Here is a 25,607-nt window from a genome sequence, read left to right as displayed (position 1 = left end):
AATTATACTCTTTATTTTTATCTTTCAATATTTTCTTTATTTTTTATTTCTTTAAATTCCTATTATAACTGTAATATTTTTATTTAATTTCTGTGTAAAGCACTTTGAATTGCCACTGTGTATGAAATGTGCTATACAAATAAACTTGCCTTGCCTTGCCTTGCCTATTGTGTTTTTTTTCTGTGTATGTAATGCATAGAAACCCATATTTGTGAGTGACAGGTGCAGTGAGAGCTCAAAGCATCAGTAACTCTACAGCCCTACCAAGTAGTTTCCCTCAGCGTCTGCACAGAGACGTCTTTCAGCTGCTCGAGGATCTCATCTTTGGAGAAAACTGTTGATTTTATACTCAGAAAATATAAGTATCACTATTAAAAATGAAGATTACCCCAGATTTTACCTGTTGCATTACCAATTGCATTGCTAGCCCACCCAAACACTTACAATCATAATGACAAATGTTGATCAATACTTAATTATTACTTCTTTTTTTTTTACTGAAAATGATATCGTTTTAGTTAAACGAGCAAAATGCAACTTGTTGTCATATGACATAGCGACGCATGAATACACACTAGACAAATGCAGCCGATGTGAATACACATCCATTTTCAGTCAAGCAAAAAATGAATGCACGGGTTAATAAAATATTATTTACTGACAACTATAGGAAACATGAATAAATGAGTAAAAGACTGAATAAAAGTAATCATAAGGCACCAACACATGAAACAAAGCTTTATTCAAATGTATTGTTCAAACTATCACACATTTACAGACGTCTCAACACAGCTGTGCCAATTCTGCAGCTTTATTTTGATGAAGCAGTTGACCACCATGGACACGTTCGCCTGTACTAGCCGTCCATCATGTCCCTCTGAACCCCACAACCCTGAAGCAAGAGTGGGAGAACAAGGACCATCTGACTGCCGCTGTGCCTGCTCTCCATCAGCATGACTACCTGTAAAACATTTAAACAGATTCAAACGCGTTACAATTGTCGTCAGCATACCATTTCTTGGCATATTTAATTTAATATTTTTACAATTACATGCTAATTGTATTGTAGCTTCATGACTTTTGTGGTGTAGTGGGCTAAACACTGACCTGATAAGCAGAAGGTTTCTGCTTGGATCTCCGCAGTGTGTCCTTGAGCAAGGCTCTTTACTTTTTTCCCCACACACACATTCCACCGTCACCTTGCCTTGCAGGCCCTGCTCCACCACAGAAGATCTGCAGCAAATGCACAGACATCAAGCATCAGAAAAGTGCTGAAATAACTGTTTGAAATTAAAATAAAATACAACTTAAGATTCAAATAGATTTTTTAAATAAAGTTGTATTAATTTCTGTAGTATACTCACTCAAAGCCTTTGATGACAGCCTTCCTTCAACAGCCTCTCTCCACCAGATAAACACACACGTGCTCTTCTGGCCCTGTAACATCAGACAACTTTCACGTTACCTGGATCTTAAACAACACCTTGATAAAAGCATAAAAGTTTATGTGCTCAATAGCCTTAAATGTTGAGGTAGTTGCTGATGTGTTAATGTTCCTCAATTTATCAACAGTACGAATGGAAACATAAAAAAGATAACTTATGTTTAGTTACTTAATGTCGATTTATTAACATTACTGACATCTGCAATACTTATCGAAAACGTTCCAGTCAGATGTTAAATAAACATTTAGTAAGCATCTTTGTATGGTTTATGTAAATCTACTTTGGAGACGTGTGTGTGTTACTGCGCTCATACATAATAAAATGTGTTTTTATAGCACAATCACAACTATACTGTACTGTCTGTCGTCTTTGCACCTTCAACAATTCAACTGTTTACTCTACAGTAGCACAACAAATGTGATTTTAACACAAGGAACCGTGATTTTGGTTTGTAATACTCACATTTGAATACACCTGCATCGCTTTTCTTGGTGTTGGTCATCTGCAGTCTTTACGAGAGGCTTGATCCAGACTGGTTACCTCGGGATGGGCGTCCGGAGATAAAAAAAAAAACAGAAAAATACTTAGCGTAGCTGCTGTTCAAAGCATTAAGCAAAGACAATCATGTGCACTGACATAACTGGAGTACAAGGTTATGAGATGCATTATGTGAATGCCTGGCTAAAGAGATGCGTCTTTAATCTAGATTTAAACTGGAGGATTGAGTCTTATTAGGAAGGCTATTCCATAGTTTAGCTGCCAAATATGAAAACGTTCTTCCTCCTTTAGTGGAATTAGATATCCTAGGTATTACCAGAAGCCCAGAGTTCAGTGATCTTATAGATCGTGATGGGTTATAAGGCAATAGAAGATCAGTTAAATTCACAGGAGCTAAACCATTTAGGGCCTGATAGGTCCGTAGCAACACTTTATAATTGATACGAAACTTAATAGGTAACCAGTGTAAGGATGTTAGAATTGGTGTAATGTGATCATATTTTCTTGACCTAGTAAGAACTCTAGCAGCTCATTTTGGTCTAATTGTAGCTTGTTTATTGAGGATGCAGGACAGCCAGCTAGTGATGTATTATTAATCTAGTCTAGAGGTCATGAAAGCATTAACTAACTTTTCCGCATCAGAGACAGATCGCATGTTCCGTAGCTTAGCGATGTTTCTGAGGTGGAAGAAGGCTGTTTTTGTAGTATTTGAAATATGATTTTCAAAAGACAAGTTGTGAAGTAACAGTACATCCTTCTAAATGCAAGTTATAATCTAAGAGATTCTGTGTACCAGTTTTTGGTCAAATAAGTAATACCTCAGTCTTATCTGAATTTAATAGGAGAAAATTACAGTTCATATATATTGAGAATAGCAGAGGGCCTAACACAGATCCTTGCGGCACTCCATAATTTACCAACGTTATCTTAGATTGTTCTCCATCTAAATAGACAAATTGGTAACGCTCTGATAAATATGATGCCTGTCCCTGAGTACCAGTGTAATTTTGTAGAAGATCTTAGAGTATTTTGTGATCTATGGTGTCAAATGCAGCACTAAGATCAAGAAAAACTAGTAATGTGACACAGCTTTGGAAAGAGTAATTCATTTGTGATTTGTACAGTTTGTTAATTTGAGATGTACATGTGATTTATTGAAATAAATTTGCAATAACATCTCCAGGGGATGGTGCTGGAAACCCTTCGGTGGACGGTTCTCTGACTCCGGCGCCTGGGCGACAACAATGGGCCCCTCCGGCCTCAGGCAAACGCTGGCGACTCTTCCGCTTCCTCTTGACAGATAGACAGATAGAGTCCAGTTCCTAAAGCGCACTGCCATCCGGCCTTCCAGCAGCCGGGTGAACTCCTCCAGGCGATGGCGCTGGAAACCCTTCAATGGACGGCTCTCTGACTCCTCCCCTGCCTCGTGGACGACGACGGGCCCCTTCAGCTTCAGACACCTGGAAGTGAGTCCCCCGTTCCCTGCTCCTCCTCCCTATGATAAACTCTATCTATCTATCTATCTATCTATCTATCTATCTATCTATCTATCTATCTATCTATCTATCTCTATCTATCTATCTATCTATCTATCTATCTATCTATCTATCTATCTATCTATCTATCTATCTATCTATCTATTAGGTCTGTTGCAATTGGTCGATACAATCAGCTACGTCGACGCTGTTAATTAGTCGACGTCAATATTTTTAGTCGACTGGGTAAGTTGAGAACGATATGAAGTAATAAGAGCAGTATTTCTTAATCTGCGTCGATGTGTGACAGCAGGAGTGAGTGTGTGTGTGACAGCAGGAGTGAGGACGATGTGTGTGTGACAGCAGGAGTGAGGACGTGTGTGTGACAGCAGGAGTGAGGACGTGTGTGTGACAGCAGGAGTGAGGACGTGTGTGTGTGACAGCAGGAGTGAGGACGTGTGTGTGTGACAGCAGGAGTGAGAGGACGTGTGTGTGTGACAGCAGGAGTGAGGACGTGTTTGTGAGCTCTGCTTCCACCGTTCACTAAACATTGGAAGCAGAACAGTCGAATATATACGAGCAGCTCAGGAAAAAGAAAGCAGCAGAAAAGTGTGGCGCGGCCGGGACGTGTTCATGCTGCCGAACTCTCTGTAAAAATGCACATCCTGGCGAGTATTCGGGTTAACGCAGTCGGATATGTCTTTAGTGAACGCATACAGAGTTGAGTGAAAAATCGGGTATTACAATGAATTTGGTCCGTGCAGCTCTTAAAGGGCCGGACCTCATATTCTGTGTGAAAGGGCAGGAACATGCCGGACAAGTGAGTTTATAGGGTTTTTTAACCCTAAAAGAATGATAAAACAATGAATAGTAAGTTCTGTCATATTACTCAATTACTTTTACTGTTTTTTGCCAAAGTATCAATTCGGTATCGGTATTGAGGTATTTTAGTCTGGTATCAAAGTCATAATTTTGGTATCTTGACAACACTATTCTATATAAAAAGTATTTGCTGATATTCTCTTTTTTTGTTATATTGGTTTACAAATTTGTACCTTTTCACATTTTTTCTCTTTTAGTTTTACATTTTGTCAAAGGCTTGTTTACATTTATATGTTTTATAGGACACTACTGAAGGCCAACGGTGCAAGTTAAATTAAATGTTTTTAACTAAAATTGTTGAAAATTATTGTGATAAATTAGTCGATAGATTAATCGATAAATTAGTCAATAGATTAGTTGATATAAAAATAGTCGTTAGGGGCAGCCCTACTATCTATCTATCTATCTATCTATCTATCTATCTATCTATCTATCTATCTATCTATCTATCTATCTATCTATCTATCTATCTATCTATCTATCTATCTATCCATCTATCTCTGTCTATCTATCTATCTATCTATCTATCTATCTATCTATCTATCTATCTATCTATCTATCTATCTATCTATCTATCTATCTATCTATCTATCTATCTATCTATCTATCTATCTAGGAGGAGCAGGGAACGGGGGACTCACTTCCAGGTGTCTGAAGCTGAAGGGGCCCGTCGTCGTCCACGAGGCAGGGGAGGAGTCAGAGAGCCGTCCATTGAAGGGTTTCCAGCGCCATCGCCTGGAGGAGTTCACCCGGCTGCTGGAAGGCCGGATGGCAGTGCGCTTTGGGAACTGGACTCTATCTGTCTATCTGTCAAGAGGGAGCGGAAGAGTCGCCAGCGTTTGCCTGAGGCCGGAGGGGCCCGTCGTCCCCCAGGCGCCGGAGTCAGAGAGCTGTCCACCGAGAGGTATCCAAACGAGGAGGAGTTCGGTGGATTTCACCCAGGTGATTTTTTTCTCTCTCTCTACCCTCTGTCGCTTCTCATCCTTCCATCTCCTTTTCTCTCACCTTGTCTGTCTTTAATCCTGGGTGCTGGAGAAGGCACCAGAGGAGGCTGGAGTCCCCCAGAGATGCGTGGCACTGGTCTTTTTCCGATCTGCAATAGAGACGTGATTTTTAAGTTAGTCACACTATGGATCTATGTCACAATATTTGATGAGCAAGACAAAAGTATGGGGTATGTAGTGCTGGTTCTGTGTGGCCCTTACCATTTTCGGTGGAGGAGGAGCAAAAGCTCTCTCCAGTCTTTTCTTCCTCCGTTCCGCAAACCATGCATCCACCTCGAGTTTTTTATTTTCCCTCACACTGTAAAGGAGGGAGATTATCAAAAGATCACACAAACCATACAATTATAATAGCCACTGATGATCATCACAGTAGCTTTATTGCTTTGTGTCACGAAGACATGTATTTTTATATCTTACGTGTTAGCATAGGCTTTAAAAAGCTTCTTTCTTATTTCGCAGCATCTCTCAGGCGGCATGACTTCCATCTTGTCATAAAGCCATTCGTCCAAATCTTCCAGCATTTCTATTGCTACGCCAGCGCGACGGCGTAAGGTCTCCTTGTAAAACCCAGAGAGCAGCTGACTTAATTTTTGGATCTGGTGAGGCAAAAGCAAAACGATGAGATAAACTGTAAATGACTATACGGCTGTTCTCCATTGGTTTGGCTCATTTCTTGAAACAGAAATTACATTCTCAAAACAACATGGACAAACCTCCAAACCACTTCGCAATTGTTCACAACAGAATAGCATTTCTCATTCATTTCATCAAATTGCAAATGTCTAAGTACATGTCTCAGTGTCTCAGTACATCTTTGCAAATGATTAAGTACAGGTAGCCTACATTTAGCACAATTTCCAAGTGAATAGATCTTGTTGATCTAAACTGATTGTTGATTCTCAGTCAAATGGTTGTTCGCTCCAAAACGTGTCAGCGTCATTTCATCGTACAAGTCATCACATGCACAATAGTCTGTTCAATTGTCAAAATTAGTCAAGAACATAATACCATGAATACCATATATGAATCCCTTGGAACATTTGATAAATGTATTACAGCAATTGACAGTGCTGTATTTCACACATCTCAGATGACCAATCAAACGGTATGTTTACTTGCACCTGCCCAAGTAAATGAACAAGGGCAACTGCCTGCTCAAGGAAGAGGAAGAGTGAGGATGAGAGGGGAAGTGGGTAGAGAGGGGAAAAGAGGGGAAGGGGGATGAGAGGGGTAGAGAGGGGAAGGGGGGAAGTGGGTAGAGAGGGGAAGAGAGGGGTAGAGAGGGGAAGAGAGGGGTAGAGAGGGGTATAGAGGGGAAGAGGGATGAGAGGGGTAGAGAGGGGAAGGGGGAAGTGGGTAGAGAGGGGTAGAGAGGGGTAGAGAGGGGTAGAGAGGGGAAGAGAGGGGTAGAGAGGGGAAGAGAGGGGAAGGGGGTAGAGAGGGGAAGGGGGGATGAGAGCGGAAGTGGGTAGAGAGGGGAAGAGAGAGGAAGAGAGGGGAAGGGGGGATGAGAGGGGAAGTGGGTAGAGAGAGGTAGAGAGGGGAAGGGGGATGAGAGGGGAAGTGGGTAGAGGGGTAGAGAGGGGAAGTGGGTAGAGGGGAAGAGAGGGGAAGTGGGTAGAGAGAGGTAGAGAGGGGAAGGGGGATGAGAGGGGAAGTGGGTAGAGAGGGGAAGGGGGTAGCGAGGGGAAGAGAGGGGTAGAGAGGGGAAGAGAGGGGAAGGGGGATGAGAGGGGAAGTGGGTAGAGAGAGGTAGAGAGGGGAAGGGGGATGAGAGGGGAAGGGGGTAGAGAGAGGTAGAGAGGGGAAGGGGGATGAGAGGGGAAGTGGGTAGAGAGGGGAAGGGGGTAGCGAGGGGAAGAGAGGGGTAGAAAGGGGAAGAGAGGGGAAGGGGGGATGAGAGGGGAAGTGGGTAGAGAGAGGTAGAGAGGGGAAGGGGGATGAGAGGGGAAGTGGGTAGAGAGGGGAAGGGGGATGAGAGGGGAAGTGGGTAGAGAGGGGAAGGGGGTAGCGAGGGGAAGAGAGGGGTAGAGAGGGGAAGAGAGGGGTAGAGAGGGGAAGAGAGGGGAAGGGGGATGAGAGGGGAAGTGGGTAGAGAGAGGTAGAGAGGGGAAGGGGGATGAGAGGGGAAGTGGGTAGAGAGGGGAAGGGGGTAGCGAGGGGAAGAGAGGGGTAGAAAGGGGAAGAGAGGGGAAGGGGGGATGAGAGGGGAAGTGGGTAGAGAGAGGTAGAGAGGGGAAGGGGGATGAGAGGGGAAGTGGGTAGAGAGGGGAAGGGGGTAGCGAGGGGAAGAGAGGGGTAGAGAGGGGAAGAGAGGGGAAGGGGGATGAGAGGGGAAGTGGGTAGAGAGGGGTAGAGAGGGGAAGGGGGGATGAGAGGGGAAGTGGGTAGAGAGGGGAAGAGAGGGGTAGAGAGGGGAAGGGGGGATGAGAGGGGAAGTGGGTAGAGAGGGGTAGAGAAGGGAAGGGAGGATGAGAGGGGAAGTGGGTAGAGAGGGGAAGTGGGGATGAGAGGGGAAGTGGGTAGAGGGGTAGAGAGGGGAAGTGGGTAGAGAGGGGAAGAGAGGGGAAGGGGGTAAAGAGGGGAAGAGAGGGGAAAGGGGGATGAGAGGGGAAGTGGGTAGAGAGGGGAAGAGAGGGGTAGAGAGGGGAAGAGAGGGGTAGAGAGAGGTAGAGAGGGGAAGGGGGATGAGAGGGGAAGTGGGTAGAGAGGGGAAGGGGGTAGCGAGGGGAAGAGAGGGGTAGAGAGGGGAAGAGAGGGGAAGGGGGGATGAGAGGGGAAGTGGGTAGAGAGGGGTAGAGAGGGGAAGGGGGGATGAGAGGGGAAGTGGGTAGAGAGGGGAAGAGAGGGGAAGGGGGGATGAGAGGGGAAGTGGGTAGAGGGGTAGAGAGGGGAAGTGGGTAGAGAGGGGAAGAGAGGGGAAGGGGGGATGAGAGGGGAAGTGGGTAGAGAGGGGTAGAGAGGGGAAGGGAGGATGAGAGGGGAAGTGGGTAGAGAGGGGAAGAGAGGGGAAGGGGGGATGAGAGGGGAAGTGGGTAGAGAGGGGTAGAGAGGGGAAGGGGGGATGAGAGGGGAAGTGGGTAGAGAGGGGAAGAGAGGGGTAGAGAGGGGAAGGGGGGATGAGAGGGGAAGTGGGTAGAGAGGGGTAGAGAAGGGAAGGGAGGATGAGAGGGGAAGTGGGTAGAGAGGGGAAGTGGGGATGAGAGGGGAAGTGGGTAGAGGGGTAGAGAGGGGAAGTGGGTAGAGAGGGGAAGAGAGGGGAAGGGGGTAAAGAGGGGAAGAGAGGGGAAAGGGGGATGAGAGGGGAAGTGGGTAGAGAGGGGAAGAGAGGGGTAGAGAGGGGAAGAGAGGGGTAGAGAGAGGTAGAGAGGGGAAGGGGGATGAGAGGGGAAGTGGGTAGAGAGGGGAAGGGGGTAGCGAGGGGAAGAGAGGGGTAGAGAGGGGAAGAGAGGGGAAGGGGGGATGAGAGGGGAAGTGGGTAGAGAGGGGTAGAGAGGGGAAGGGGGGATGAGAGGGGAAGTGGGTAGAGAGGGGAAGAGAGGGGAAGGGGGGATGAGAGGGGAAGTGGGTAGAGGGGTAGAGAGGGGAAGTGGGTAGAGAGGGGAAGAGAGGGGAAGGGGGGATGAGAGGGGAAGTGGGTAGAGAGGGGTAGAGAGGGGAAGGGAGGATGAGAGGGGAAGTGGGTAGAGAGGGGAAGAGAGGGGAAGGGGGGATGAGAGGGGAAGTGGGTAGAGAGGGGAAGAGAGGGGTAGAGAGGGGAAGAGAGGGGTAGAGAGAGGTAGAGAGGGGAAGGGGGATGAGAGGGGAAGTGGGTAGAGAGGGGAAGGGGGTAGCGAGGGGAAGAGAGGGGTAGAGAGGGGAAGAGAGGGGAAGGGGGGATGAGAGGGGAAGTGGGTAGAGAGGGGTAGAGAGGGGAAGGGGGGATGAGAGGGGAAGTGGGTAGAGGGGTAGAGAGGGGAAGTGGGTAGAGAGGGGAAGAGAGGGGAAGGGGGGATGAGAGGGGAAGTGGGTAGAGAGGGGTAGAGAGGGGAAGGGAGGATGAGAGGGGAAGTGGGTAGAGGGGTAGAGAGGGGAAGTGGGTAGAGAGGGGTAGAGAGGGGAAGGGGGGATGAGAGGGGAAGTGGGTAGAGAGGGGAAGAGAGGGGTAGAGAGGGGAAGGGGGGATGAGAGGGGAAGTGGGTAGAGAGGGGTAGAGAGGGGAAGGGGGGATGAGAGGGGAAGTGGGTAGAGAGGGGTAGAGAGGGGAAGGGGGGATGAGAGGGGAAGTGGGTAGAGAGGGGTAGAGAGGGGAAGGGAGGATGAGAGGGGAAGTGTCGCGATATATTGTCGCGATTGTGTTTATTATCTTCAAACTTGTCTATCTGCATGTTAGTCTAACATTGTTAGAGCAAATTCTGGAAGCTGTTTATGTCAATGTCACATGGTGATACCATGTGACATTGACATAAACAGCTTCCAGAAATCGATCAATGAATATGAAAACCGTCTGTACCTTCTGAAGATAGTAATACGAGCGTTAGCTGCTCTCATTCATAAAAAACTCTTCATACTGGCAGCCGAAGGGCGCTCCGTGCACATGTAGTCCATATATAGCACGCATGAAGAGGATATCTTCTTCATGAGTGCTATATATGGACTACATGTGCACGGAGCGCCCTTTTTTATGAATGAGAGCAGCTGACGCTCGTATTACTATCTTTAGAAGGTACCGACGGTTTTCATATTCATAACTCCTGACACATATTAACAAATTACGGTCACTATATGTCTTTGAGAATAAAACAGAGGTCAAAAATGGAAGCTTGAGTCTTAGATCTTTTAAATGATGTATAGTTTGTCAAGGTAATTACTTACATCTGACAGTCATTTTGAGCTAATTTAAACAAAGAAAGCTTCAGTGCGCCTCATTGCACGATGTGTTTGTTTGAGCTGATGTGTGTGTGGGTGTCGCCTCAGTATTTGAATCTCAATAGAGCGCGCGCTTCGTGGGCGTGGTCGCATTAACGTATAATGAACCGCTCAGGAACGACTGACAACGCTCTGCTTTCAAACGGATTACATAAACACAGAATATTTGTTTTTGATTTGGTTTACAGTGTTTAAAACCTGACATTTCAGCGTTTCTTTTGACTTATGGCTCATGTTTGTCAGACAAGTATTCAATAAGCTAGAGGTCATTTTCTGAAGACTATCTGAATGAACGTCTTTGACAGAGAGGCTGCAGATCGCGCATCGTGTTTGATTTCTGTATTTTGCAAAAATCACAACAATTTGTTTTTATTGTGACTGTACTAAAAAAAAATTGAAACTTAACAGATTATAATGATGTATAACACTTGCCTGAATGAAAAAAAAACGACTTAGAGTTATTTGAGTCTCTTTGGCATTGATAAGAAAAAAGCAAGCCAATCATGCCGGCTTGATTGCCGACTCGAGAGGGTTAAATGAGAAGGAAATTTAGTTTTGGCACATGAGTGAACTGTTTTGGGAGAGGTATGAGCTTTTGCAGATGAACCATGGTGTTGTGCTGAACCATCCACGTTGTTTTGGCAAAAGCACCAAGAGTGATGAGAACGTCCGGTCTGTTTCAAGAAATGAGCCAAAGCGATTGAGAAAGATCTTTGCCATTTTGGTGGCACTGACTATTTATATGGGAAAGGAATTTAGTTTTGAAGCATGCGTGAACAGTTTTCGGAGAGATATTAGCTTTTGCAAGTGAGCTATAGTGTTGTGCTGAACTGTAAGACCGTTTTGCCAAAGGATCTTACAATTTTGAGAGTGTAATTTCTGTTTCAAGAAATGAGCCAAACCAATGGAGAAAAACTGTAAAACATTTGGATGCGGCGTGGTGGTGTGATGGCTTTAGATGGGACACGATGTGCTTACCGTATTTCTTAAATCGATTTGGTCAGATTTGTGCGACTCCGTGTTTTCAATTTTAATTTCCATCAGTCTTATGGCTTTACGGTTCTCTGCCTCCTTTTTGTTCCTCGAGTATAACTGCTTTATAAAGTTGTCTATCTTCTTCTTGCTGCACAAAAACACACAAGACAAAAAGATGGTCAAACACTGTTACTGTCTTCAGTTCCCAGATTTCCCACCGATTGAGAGTGTGTAGAACACATGGTTGTGCACAAGAAACATACATCTTTTCCTTTTCGTCCTGATAGCGGTCCAGTTCATATTCATGGTCTTTCATTAAGTGCATATACATCCACCCTAAGTGCCGTTCAAAGTCCTGTTCTTCAGCAGGATCACTGACGACTTCACTGACACTGTAACAGAGATGAAGAATGTTATCAGAAGCAGTTTCTTCACTGTGCATATGCAACATCATACATTAGGGGTGTAACAATACATTGCTTTTTTATATCTCGATATACGATGTAAATTATATGATTCGCGTTATAGAGTTGTTTTATCCAAGGCTCAGCTGTGTTTATAAGGTATAATTCAGAAATGTAAATCCTGTCATCATCTACTCACCCTCATGTCGTTTCAAACCAGTACGATTTTCATTTAACTTCAAAACACAAATGAAGATCATTTTCAAGAAACCAGAGAAAGATTTCTGTCCCTCCATTTAAAGTCCATTCCTCTCAAAAAGATCCAAAAAATGTCATGAATGTCTCATGAACCCTCACCGGTCAAACAACGCTCGCTCAAATCCCTCAGACATGACATTTATCAGTACTGTAGCCGACTATACTTGTTGTAGCCATTACACAATGTATTTTGCTTTATATTTATGTTTAAATATAATGTTATTTTTTGAGATGTTCCGATACCCTTTTCCCCTTCCCGATACCGATTCCGATACCTGGGCTCAGGGTATCGGCTGATAGCGAGTACTGATCCGATACCTGGGTGTGTATCTGTATATACACAGCTGTATTCACTACTAGCCCTGTATGAACTGCTAGAATTATTTTATGGTGTGCTTCAGATTTATCCCTTAATAAAACATGGTAAAAAACATTTAAAAAGTGAACTACTGTATTTATTACAGTATTTGTATTATCTGACATGCATTTGACAGTAATATTATTTATTTTTCTTAAGTGAAGAAGAACTTCAAATGCAGTCACAAATCTAACACTGCAAACTGAAAAAGGTATTTTAGTTTTACAATATAACTGTATAAAAAACAGTATAATAAATGTAGGAATATAAAAAAATTATATATTAATCAGAAAATAATCTCTTTACAACCTTCTAGGCATAACTATTATTATTACATAGAGACACAGCTAAATCTACAGTAGGCTACAACAGTAGCCTAACATATTCTGAAAATTTCTTCACGTCAAACCGAAACTTTTATTTTGACGGGTTGCCGTGAACACCTTTGAGTGTCTGTGTTCATGATATGACACAGTAAATTCTCATGAAGTGACGGTTTATGGGTTTGTGTCCTCATATAGTGCCCATAGACTGTAAAAACGCACGTAGAGGTAGAGAAACTGGGGGAGGACAAAGACAGCAAGCGAGTGTCACGCGCGTGTGTGTGTGTGCGCGGGCGCCCGCCATCCTCACAGAGACGAAATACTGCTAAACAGCGGACATACTGCTAATGCTTTTTCATTTCTTCTTCGCTGCTCTAAACGGGTTGCTTGTGGCAACACAGCACAACTTCCTGTGTTTGCAATGCATTCTGAACAGCGAAGAAGAAATGCGCAGTGGTTAGGCAAAGCTCGCGGTCATAATAACTAGGTCTTGTTTAAGAAAATGGTATCGGATCGGTACATGGGTTGAAGTACTCGCCGATACCGATGCCAGAATTTGTTGTGGTATTGGGGATATTTCCGATACTAGTATCAGAATCAGAACAACTCTAGTTTTTTTTTAAATTTCATCTGATTATGAAAAGTGCAAAGATGCACTTAAGTTTTGTTTTGTAGAAAGCCTTTCTTTAAAGTGAATTTCGTTTAGTATAAATTGTGTCTTAATTTTAATCAATGTTTCCTCAGCCAATTGCCTGGATTTAATAAATAAGAAGCAAATCGGCTATAGCAGACAGCAATCGTGACATGGAGGCGCGGGAGCGATCACGATTGTTCTTGAACATCTCATAAATAAACCCAAACTCAGCCTCACAGACATGAGAAATGTGTGTATAGAACGCTTGAAGTGTCCCCTTTTAAACGAAACAATTCTAAACGAAAATAAATCTTTAATCATAGCGCAGTGTTCCCGCGAGCAGCTCATGACTGGCGTCTCAGAGCGGTTCTGTTCAGATGCTGCACTTCATCAGTTTAGCACACATCTCTAATGGTAAATGGTAAATGGACTGCATTTATATAGCGCTTTTAACAGACCTACGGCCATCCAAAGCGCTTTACATTTGCCTCACATTCACTCATTCACACACCGACGGCGGTACACATTTGTTGTAGTATTAATTCTTACTTTGCTAAAAAAAATATATTATTTCTGATTCAGGCATAGCTTTCTGCCCATTCAATTAGGCTAATAAAATAATGATTAAAAAAACACAAATGCTTGATCAAGGCAGAGAACCTAAACTCTACTTTCTTGTGATTAGATCTGTGACTGACTGCATTGATCATCTGAAGCGCACACACACTCCTCAAAGTGAAAGCGCAAACATCATTTAAATCACCAGATCACATCTAGTTTTAGTAATATAATTATTCGAAGAATTTGAGATGGTTTATTCTTATAAAAACAGGAGTGCGCACGGATGAACGTTTCAGTGACATTACTAGGGCTGTAATCTCCCAGTCGATTAGTCGATTTTTAGTCGATACGTTCTGGCTCGACCAAAATTCTGATTGGTCGATTTTTTGCCGCGTTCATTTAATCAGTTTTGCCACGCCGCGTTCATTTCATCAGGTGGAAAGCACTAATTGCTAATGGGGGTGTTTTCAGAGCACCCCTGTTTCAAAGGTAACAGTCTGCCTTCAGAACACCCCCATTGTTTTCACTTCTTTTGGATTAGCCCAACCAACTGGCGAAGAGAAGTCTCTCGCTGGTCCTTTGTTTTTCATTCCTCGCTGGCTCAAACGCACACCCATAGCGGTAAACTTGAGGAACGCCCATCAACATACACATGAGGGGAAGCGTCACAACACCGCGCTAAGTGGATCTGTACTGTCAGTTTTACCGCGTTCATTTCATCAGGTGGAAAGCACTAATGGGGGTGTTTTCAGAGCACCCCTGTTTCACAGGTAATAGACTGTCTTCAGAACACCCCCATTGTTTTAACTTCTTTTGGATTAGCCCAACCCACTGGAGAAGAGACATATTGAAGAAGGCTAGTTTTCTGTATATTAACGTTATTTATTTAATGGTGAGAGCGTTTTTTCTGCTCTTGTTTAATAAATATTCATTTTTTATTAAAGTGGACGTGCCTTTTGTGTTTAAGAGTAAAAGCTTTATGTTAATAGTCTATTCGTGTCTCAGCCGCAAAGCTGAGCTGAACTCATGTTCACAGAGCGGCTGAAATGATACTGTCTGTCAGTTATTATAATACATATGACAAAAACAATTGTCTAAATGATGTTGCATATTCCTCAAAAGTTCTTGTGATGATATCTAGTTGACAACATAGCCTATGATTTACGAAAATATTGTACTATGATATTGCGCAGGTGCACGTGATGCAACGCTGTCAGAGCCTCATTTCAGTGCAAAGTAATCTGGTCAAAAACTATTTAATATACTGCAAATAGCCTACTAGTTTTTTATGTTTATTTATAATTCATTTAGGCAGACAACAAGGCTACCAAGTACTGCGCACAGTGCGCAGCTAATTAATTTAACTTTTTTTTCCTAACGTAATTTTTAGTCGAAAATTTCAGGACTTCAGTCGACCAAGATTTTCTTTGGTTGATTACAGCCCTAGACATTACTACATTAACCACTATATGTAGTGTTGAATATAATACATAGTAATGCAATGGGGGAATATTTGTTTGTCCTGATAATAATATAATAACAATAATATCATTTAAATAATAATTTAAAAAAACATCTCTTCTTTATTTATACCGCGATAAATATTGCATTGCGAGTTTAGTCTCAGGCGTTTGCATGGAATCGTGACACAAGTGCATCGTTACAGAGTTATACATATGCAAAACATCCATTGTGCACATTGGCATGACAGTGCTTACCTTTCCAACGCTTGTGGTGACTTTTCCCACGCTTGTGCTGACCTTTCCCACGCTTGAGATGACCTTTCCCAGGCTTTAAGCTCTTCCATGTCTTCTACCGTTTCTTTTTGTGCTATGGTAAAAAACTCAGCTCTGAAACATGACGAAATAAAAAAAACAATAAATCAGTGTCTGGCAACCAAAACTGAAACAAATTAACATGTAAAAGTACTTACATTAGTTCGGCCTCCAGGTCAATCGTCTTGCTTCCTGGTGTTTTCTGAGACATCTGATCGGCCACTCCGGAGTCCTCACACTTTTCCGAGCTAATATAATGAAATAGCTTGGGAAGTGCGTACCGTTTTCCTGTTTTTATCTCTAATCTTTCAATATGAAAAAAGTCCCGAATCTGGAGAGAGAATTACAAAAACATCAGCTCGCGTGTTGCATTTTATCACACATTGCTGTGTGCTGACTTTACTGAAAAAAAAATCATATCAAAAACAAATACAGTTTCTTTCAAGATTGGCAGAATTATTTGTGCATTATTCACCACTTCCAGCTGTTTCAGGGGGTCATCAATTTCCGGGTGGCTACAGTCCATGATCTTATCAAACGTATCCTGAACCCAGGACTTGATAGTATAATCATGGCGGTTCTGGAACTGAAGTTCACTAACTTCCCTTTGCTGTAGAACACATGAATAGTAAGTGATCTTAAGAGACAGAACTGTACAGAAGACATCAGTGAGTCTTTTTGTCTATGTAAATGTATGTGTGTATTTACCAAATCTCTTAAATTGCACGATAATCTGAACATCTTATCCTCTTGTGCTGCTACCCTCCACTGGGAATGTGTGTTCTTCGAAGTAATTTCATTGAGGACAGACCTCATTTCCTCTAACTCCTTCTGCATTTCATTCTGCCGATTTAAAATACTCTTCTCTATGTTACTAAAAACTGCACTCCTTGGAACCTTTCTTTTAGGCACATTGATGCTCTCTTCTTCTCTGCCCTTTTTTTTTCTGTCCTTTTCTTTTCGGCCCTTTTCTTTTCGGCCCTCTTCTTCTCTGTCCTTTTCTTCTCTGTCCTTTTTTTTTCTGTCCTCTTCTTCTCTGCCCTCTTCCTCTTCTTTCACTTTCATACCCGGTAAATACATCTGAGAAACAACAAGTGAGAAAGGTTAGAAGAGAACATATGCTACACACAAATGAAAAACCTAATGCACACAATTTACAAGCAGTAGATATATTTCATATGTGACCCCGGAGCATAACACCAGTCCTGCGTCTCACGGGGATATTTGTGGCAATAGCCAACACTTCATTGAATGGGTCAGAATTTTTTTTATTTTATTTTACGCCAAAAAATCATTAAGATATTAAGATCATGTTCCATGAAGATATTTTGTACATTTCCTACCGTAAATATATCACAAATGTATTATTAGTAGTAATATGCATTGCTAAGGACTTCATTTGAACACCTTTAAAGGAGATTTTCTCAATTTTTAGATTATTTTACACCCTCAGATTTTCAAGTGGTTGTATCTCGGCCAAATATTTTCCTATCCTAACAAACCATACATCAGTTGAAAGATTATTATTTTTTAAAATTTCATTATGACTGGTTTTATGGTCCAGGGATGACATTAGGGCTGAAACAATTCCTCAAACTTTCAGATTCAGCTCATCTCAAGATCAGAGACTGCATGATTATTGCTCGGCAGCGCGACCCGTTTAGCTCCACGAGTCGGTGGGCGGGGCTTGAGGCGGCGCTTCTGCATTCTAGGACGTCAATGGTCGACATATTCTGAGATCTCTCGTTTTCTGGGCCTGGTGTCAATAAAAGCTTTTCTTCGACTAACAACGACGTTTTCAGCTCTGAAACTTACAGGATATTCTTATATCACGATGAACTTTTATATATCAAAGGCTCAAGGGAAAGTTGATTTCTCAATTCATCACCCCTTTAAAATGTTCTCAAAGCTAAGACTTTATGATTACACTTTAATCATATTAATATCTCCTAACTTAATAAAACAAGCTGTGTTACTATGATGAATGATTAAAATGTAGATCTGTATGTGCGATGTACTTTATCTGAATTAAACACAAACACATCTCTCGTGTTTCCTCACGCTCCAGCGGTTACTCCTCCGTGTGCTGTATAGGTTGTCGACCCTGGTTTAGGTTATTTAAATGAATGTAATTTCGCCAAAGAAGATTTTTTTAAAGCAACCCACATCTGTGTAGCGATAGCATCACGCTTACCACTGACAATTTGAATAATTGTAATGTGACAATCGGGTGCGGATCTAGAGAAAATCATGTGCGGGTGGATGGTTTGTTTTTAACAGCGGATTCAGTGACGTTAGAGCTGATTTTTATATATTTTTTATTCATATATTTGTATTTGCATTTTGACTATAATATGGCAATTGAATGCACTAAATTGGTTTAGTTTTCACAGATATTAATGTATGCAATTTCAGCAATAAAACTTAAACTTTTTCTTTTTCCAAGGAAACAAATTAGTTGTTCATTTTAAGATGCACGTCTTATTTTCTGGGATCTGCGTCATATTCTCGCGCATGCGTCGTGGAGACACACACGGAAGACGAGAACAAGTTGGATAAAGGTGTTATTTAGATTTTTTTTGCGCACAAAAACTATTGTCGTCGCATCGTAAAATTATTGTAGAGCCACTGTGGTGAGATGGACTTTGTAACGACGTTTTAAGTGTCTTTTATGGATCTTGGAAGTGTAAATGTACTGAATGCCAATGGAGGCCTATCTGAAGCCTTTCTCAGCATCAGCTTTACACTAAAATATCTTCATTTGTGTTCCGAATATGAACGGAGGTCTGACGGGTGTCGAACGACAGGAGGGAGAGTAATTAATGACAGAATTTTCATTTTTGGGTGAACTAACCCTTTAATAAAGAAAAAGTACTTCTTATCCGATTACGCGATGGAATAATTGGTAGAATACTCGATTACTAAAATAATCGATAGCTACAGCCCTAGGTGACATATTACAAAATGTCATATTCATTTGAACGGGAACAATCAGAATATACAAAATTCACTTACTTCATCCTCAACATTGATGCCGAGAATTGATTTCGTTGGATCCCGTTCTGCATAAAACATCAGATTTATTTCATGTTAATATGGTACTCATAAAGGAACTTATGCTTACTTCATACTCAAGTGATATGTTTTAAATTCAAATTTTACATACCGGTTTGGCGAGGGCCAAAGCTGGGAGGACGTGTGAAAGACTTTTCACTCATGAGAACTTTGTTCCGCTGCGGAGTGAGCTCCTGTTGATGATAAATGAGGATAAACAACATAATACTATGCTCAACATACAGGGTTAGGATTTCATGAAGGTAAATTTAAGACCTTTTTAAGACCTATTAACAAATGTAAAGAATAAAACGAAGGGAACACAACATCAATGTGTTCTCTAAATGTAGATGTTTAAGGAGAAACACTTCCAACAGATATCTGTCACTTTTTCATTCATTTGACAAAAAAAAAGCATGAATGGTTTTGCTCAGAACCACTACAATATGGAAATAACTTTTACTGCCCCTTCTGATCACACTGCAGAAAGTGATTTCTCTTTTTCCAGCAAAAATACTGTATCTAAAGATTCTTAAATCAAGACACATTTACTGCAGAAATGTGAAGTTTTCTGTGAAGTTTATTACTAAAACAAGAACTCAGAAAAATCAGCTTCATTTAGAGGTTTTGACAGATATTTGATGTTGTTTTAACCCCTTAACTGTCACTGGCGGGACGCCTGGCGCTCTTTTTTTTATCGTCTTTTTTTCGTATCATATTTTAGTAGCCTAATTATCATAAATTAGGTATCATTCGAAAGCTTACGAACTCAAAATTCATCTTGTGAAAACCGTTTTAAAATCGGACGTTGCTTTACCATGGAAACAGTATTCTAAATTCTTCTAGCGGGCTCCTCCCCTAGTGGGCGGTGTCAGGTTTCATATTACAAAATTAATCTGAACTACTTTATAACAAAAATATTTTCTAATCTTGACAAAACACATTTTGTCGGAAAGGTCTGAGTCTCAAGGTTCCATATTTGGTGACTGTTTTGTGCTGGAGTGACATTTGGACAGAAATTTACAGGAAAATAGATCATAAAAACAATCAATGGAATGTGTTTGACACCCGGTGGCTGTTTATGGTACAGCGCCTAAACAAAATCTCATGGGGACTTTTTGAATTTTTGTGATATCAACTTCAAATTTGGAACACAACTTGGTTAGACATATGGCTTTGATTTTATAGTATTTATAGAGGTAAAATAAGGTAAAATATATATTTTATATAAAATAACATATTTAGTACAGTATTTGTAATTTTTTTAAACTTCCATCTTATGAATTGCTTTCACTTCAGGAATAATAAACTTCCGAGTGTCTACCAAACCTAGGTCTATATGAAGTATTCTTCAATTACAGCCATTTAAGTTTGGATAGTGCATTTTACATTTCATTTTACATTTGTGTCTCAAGTAAATTTATCAGAGATGCACCGATATGATCATTTTGGCCGATATTTGGCAAATATATTCTTATTTGAAAGCTGATAACCAATATATTGGGCGATAAATCTAAACCCAAATTTTTATATAATTTTGAGAGCCTGATTATAAAAACAAAAGTCTCACCATTAAAGTCATGCCCCACACACACACAGTTGTTCTCGTTATAATTTTATGTAGCCGATATGACAAACTTTATTTTCCTTTTTTTTTTTTTAAGTGATTCATAACCATCATGGTGAATAATGCGCATCTGAAGTGTCTCAGCTGAAGGAAATACATATTATCATTACATTTTACATAATAATACAATTTACATATTATCGGTTTTAATATATCGGACAAATGTTCTTATCGGGCCGATGACGATATCATTAAAAATACGCATATATCGTCCGATACCGATATGGTGGCTGATATTTCGCGCATCCCTAAAATGTATCTTGTATTGGAAAACAGGACATAAATACTGAGGAAGAAAATAATTTTTTGCAATGTATGCAGCCATGACTTTATGAATGTGAGACTTTCTGCTCTGATTTAAGATCATTTTAAGGTCTTTTTAAGACTCAGAGAAGCCCTGAACATATGAACAGAGGATTAATATTGATAATGTCCCATGATGGTTGGAAAAACACATTCAATAGTATGATAGGCTTTTTACCTTCTTCGCCGAAACCTCTTTTTCTTGCCTGCTTCCATGCGGTGGTTGTGTCCGCAGTCCAGGTGTGGCTGTGGTGCTCATAGGTGGTCTGGCACCTAAAACCTGAACACATGAACACAGGATTAATATTGATAATGTCCCATGATGGTTGGAAAAACACATTCAATAGTATGATAGGCTTTTTACCTTCTTCGCCGAAACCTCTTTTTCTTGCCTGCTTCCATGCGGTGGTTGTGTCCGCAGTCCAGGTGTGGCTGTGGTGCTCATAGGGGGTCTGGCACCTATAACCTGAACACAGGATTAATATTAATAATGTCCCATGATGGTTGAAAAAACACATTCAATAGTATGATAGCCTTTTTACCTTCTTCGCCGAAACCTTGTTTTGTGTGTTACTTTGCGGTGGTTGTGTCCGCAGTCCAGGTGTGTATGTGGTGCTCATTTGTAGTCTGGCACATAAATCCTGAATATATGAACACAGGATTAATATTAATAATGACCCATGATGGTTGAAAAAACACATTCAATAGTATGATAGCCTTCTTACCCTATGCCTCGAAACTACGTCTTGCATGTTTATAACTCTTTTTTGTCTCCACGGTGTAGGCGGGCCAATCACGCTCCTGGGTGGTGTTCCAGTGCAGAAGCCCTGAACATATGAACACAGGATTAATATTAATAATGTCTCATGATGGTTGAAAAAACACATTCAATACACCCTTTTCACAGACTGTGATGACGCGTTTTTAACGGTCATCAATATCGTAAATCCTGCAACGGTTTTTGTATTTTCTTTTCTTTTATAGGGTAAACGTACCTATCAGGCTCACCAAAATCTACACTGAGACATTTTAGTGCAAGAGTTTGAGTACAAGAAGTTATGTTAAAATAAAATATGAATCTCTCACACAATCATATTTAATGTTATTTTAAATGGCAAAAGCATTTCGATTAAGATGTACATCATTAAATGTTTGTACCCTTTACACCCCTGATGCCATTAAGCTCACAACGTGTTTTTTTAACTTGAAGTGAAAACCATGAGTAAATATTTAAAGTCTGTTTATGAAGTATTTACATAGACGTTCAGTGTAGATGAGCTTAAAGGGAGCACACGGAGCTTTATTGGAACAGCAAACCTAATTAATACATATTATTAAATTACATTTAAAAGGACAACTTAATGTATTAAGTTCCTACATATTTTAATATGAACAGCTATTATTGAAAATATCTATGAAATTATACTTTTTCTAATTGATGTCACACTGAAGCTGTGATTTTCATAGTAGTGACCCTTTAAGCTCACCGCACAATAATATGATTTATTTAATAATTACTGCAGTGTAAAACCACAGAACATCAATAAACTGTACATTTATAATATAATGGATTTAAAAGTACAAGCCAGTAATGCCTGTGACAGGTGCACCTAACGTCCTTGCATCCGCTCAGCTGCCCCTCCACCTCCTTTGACTGAACTCACACACTCATGGTTGGATCATGTTGTGGTCTAAACCAATCAGAGACAGAGACGGGGCGGGTCTTTGCCTCTGATTGGCTGTGGTCCAGATATTCCTGCTACGTGCTGTGTGTGTGATTGAAATTGCGACCTGAGCAGCACCAGAGAATTTCGACCCCCTGCCAGATTATTACCCCTCTAGTATTGGTCAATTTAGGAGTAGGGGAGGGGTTAGGATTAGGCAATCAGGCGACTTCAATGAGGGGGCTAATAATTTGGCACAACAATGTCTAACGTTACCATTAAAGTGAAAGAGTCCTGTACTCACATCGTCAAGCAAACCACCAAAACAAAATCATCGTGTGTAAGTTAATCATTTGCCGTTCGCCGTTTGAAATCTTCCTTTGAAGAGACTGGCAGATACAGTAAATGCTGAACCCAGTCGCCGTCACTGTGATTGTGCATTGTTATATTATATTCCAAAAATAATCTATTTGAGAACGATATTTGCTGATCTACTGACCTCCCTGAAATGCTAACATTAGTATCATTGTTCATTTGTGCAAAATGACTATCTGGCTCTTTGAAAAAACTTTCGACCACTTTTAATCCTGCGGTGTTCTACCCGTAATAATTCATAATTTCATTATAGCATTTGTTCCAGCTGGCACAATTCTATTAAGAAATAAAAATCAGCACAATTACAATAGGGTTTCAGCCCTTCGGCCTCGAACCCCTAAATATAAGAAACTATAGGCTACCGCAACCTACAATAGCCTATCAGTAACGTTAGCACATAATCAGGGGCGTAGCCACTATGATGACTAGGCCCCCACCCCCAGTTTATTATACAAATATAATAATATTTGTTAAATAACAGTTGTTTAAATTATTTTAACGTAATTACAAAATGATTATAACATCTCAAATACTGAAATAAATAGAATGTGTTTTTTTACAGTCTATGGTTTTTGCATAATGCTTGATGAGTTTGATTGACAGCTGTGTTAGGCAATTCGGTGTCAGGCTGTCTCATGCATGTCGTGCGGCTCGCGCCTGTGAGTTCAAGAAGTGTGTTTACCTATTCACTTAGCCTATAATTTGCAGTTGTGTGATAGATAAACAGCAGCGATGCAAAATTCTATAAAAAAGACTTTTAAAAACTTGCATTAACGCGGGAGAGAACCCATCCATCAGACCACAAGTAACTAACGGTAAAACTTTTAAATTCCAGGCGCAGGTTAATTCTGTAAAGCCGGGAACACGCCATTGGTATCTGTCAGTCGTTGATAGTGTAGGGGTAAGATGCGTGGCACTGAGTTTTGACGCAATTCGACCTGAGGTCAATTAAAAATGAAGAAAATATTCGAATATGAATATTGAATATTGAATGAATATATGAATATTGAAATATTGAATTATTCTTAAACAGTGCACACAGTAGAGTTAAATGACAGTCAACTAGGCCTACCTTGAATATTAATTAAGCGTTTTGGGCATAAACATGTTTATAACATACAGTAAAATGACTGACAATGAAAAATGACAGAATAGTGATCAACATGTTTAATACAAATAAATAAAGGTTCGTATTGATCAAGTGTCTCACACTTCAGCATCGCGCTCACTAGTTAAGACCATGTCTGACACCCTGTGGTGAAATAATGGCGTACGTTTACCAGCCGCTGCTTTCTCGGATTGGCTTGGGTTAAAACTTCATGTTCAGTTGAGTTTGGAAAACTATGTACATAGTAATCATCAGAATATCTGTTAATAGAATAGCTGTGTCGTGACGACATCTCCTCATTCTCAATAGCAGAAACAGCAAAAGTAATTATCCCAACCAAGTCATGTTCAGATTACAAAAAAGTTACAAATAAGGATTTAATGATAGAACTTCAGTAATTTGAGTTGATAAAATAATACCACGAATTCTTCAACTAATAAAAATAAACTGCACTAAGGATTAATGAGCTTCTGGGTTCATGAATATTAATCACGTTGTCAGCGCTCTTTCGAACTGATTTGCTGAAATCATAACACAGTAATAGGTGCGCGCCAGCCAATGAGATTCCCGTTTGTGCATTCGTTTCTTCCTGTTCACGAAAGGCTGAATAATTCCAAATAAACACCATTATTTTACAGGAAAATACAACAAAGGATATTGTTTACGTGTAGCACGTCAATTCTGTGTTGTGTAAGACTCTCTCGCTCTCTCTTTGAGTGTGTGTGAAACACTGAGCGCTCTTAGTCGCGCCTCACACTAGTGTTTAATGTGCGTCAAATACACTGCGCATTCATTGAGATGAACTGAAATACTATGCTTTACCGATCGATTGAGACAGAGCAAATCTCTTAAGCGCTCAGTCCAAGTGCTCAGCGAGTGCAAATACATCTGTATGTACAGGTTCAGATTGCCCTCAGGTAGCCCCTCGTTTAGCTATGAACTCTTCCGCAGCTCTGCACGTGAGATGCGGATTCAGTGCCGCCGGCCGCTCCCATCACGCGCTGCGCGTAGGGCACCACAAGAAAAGTTCAGCTATATAAAGTGACGAACGCAGCCACCACGGCCATCATAAAGTAATAACGCTTAGGGCATCAACACAGCCAGCGGCGGCACTGCGGATGGGTCGCGCCATCAACTAGGCTTTATCGTTATTATTGTGGGAAGACAAATTCTTATCGTGGGGAGAATGTTTAGCGGTATATCGCAAACGATAAGATATCGCCCATCCCTACAGTGAATGACTAAACCCTTTAGATAGGCCTGTGCTAAAAAAAAGTTCAGTTTCTTTCATTAACCAAATCATGTCCTCATAACCCATGAGTAAACACACACGAGTGTTGTAAACTATATTCTACTTCACATACAATAGTCCATTAACTGTTGATCACCAGGTGGCACCATTAACCCTTTAGATAGGCCTGTGCTAAAAAAAGCTTATGGAGTTATACAGCATATAAACGAAGGAGAAAAAGTTCAAATCTGATGCTGCACAAAAACTAACAATGCATCAAAGCCAATGTTGTTATAAATCTTTCACAGGTCCAAGACAAAGATATCCAGTGCACAATCACTTACAGTCATTTTGTGTGTTTTATCCCCCAAATCAGTGACATCATTTATGAACTTGGCAAGCTTAAAAATCCTGGATTTTTTCAAACATTTAGTAAGGGTAGTATGATAGCCTTCTTACCTTCACATTGCCTACTGGGTTGAGTTTGGGAGGTGGTTGTGGTCGCGGTAAAGGCTGGTCACTAAACATTGGTCCGCACCGAGCCACTCTGACACCCGGGGGCCAGAACTTGAGATGTTTCTTAACGTTAACGTTATACATTCTGATCTCTAAACAAATACAGCTGATCCAAAATACACAGATAACAAGTTACACAGATCCGAGCTGGGGTGTGCAATTCCACTGTCCTCGTGCACAGATCTAGAAATTAACACTGATAAAAAAACAAGGCAGATGTAAAATGCTG

At 41.1% G+C, this 25,607-nt stretch overlaps 1 protein-coding gene across 1 annotated transcript; it reads right to left on the bottom strand.

Annotated features, from left to right (window-relative positions):
• Window positions 1-722: 722 nt before the first annotated feature.
• On the bottom strand, window positions 723-25,462 carry LOC307136706 (uncharacterized protein; the record flags this gene model as incomplete). Its single annotated transcript, XM_079833952.1, has 20 exons — window positions 723-961; window positions 1,108-1,233; window positions 1,365-1,437; window positions 1,908-3,161; window positions 5,239-5,393; window positions 5,506-5,602; window positions 5,722-5,900; window positions 11,191-11,335; window positions 11,451-11,579; window positions 15,444-15,575; window positions 15,659-15,831; window positions 15,976-16,110; window positions 16,209-16,580; window positions 18,516-18,562; window positions 18,667-18,748; window positions 20,663-20,764; window positions 20,849-20,950; window positions 21,027-21,125; window positions 21,210-21,311; window positions 25,322-25,462. 16 exons carry the CDS (start codon window positions 25,460-25,462, stop codon window positions 5,262-5,264), a joined length of 2,169 nt encoding a protein of 722 aa, XP_079690078.1. The 3' UTR covers window positions 723-961; window positions 1,108-1,233; window positions 1,365-1,437; window positions 1,908-3,161; window positions 5,239-5,261.
• Between the last annotated feature and the right edge of the window lie 145 nt (window positions 25,463-25,607).

The sequence above is a fragment of the Gobio gobio genome (genome assembly GCF_949357685.1).
Source record: "Gobio gobio genome assembly, chromosome: 13".
Classification (NCBI taxonomy): domain Eukaryota; kingdom Metazoa; phylum Chordata; class Actinopteri; order Cypriniformes; family Gobionidae; genus Gobio; species Gobio gobio.
This window is presented reverse-complemented; position numbering and strand designations above follow the sequence as displayed.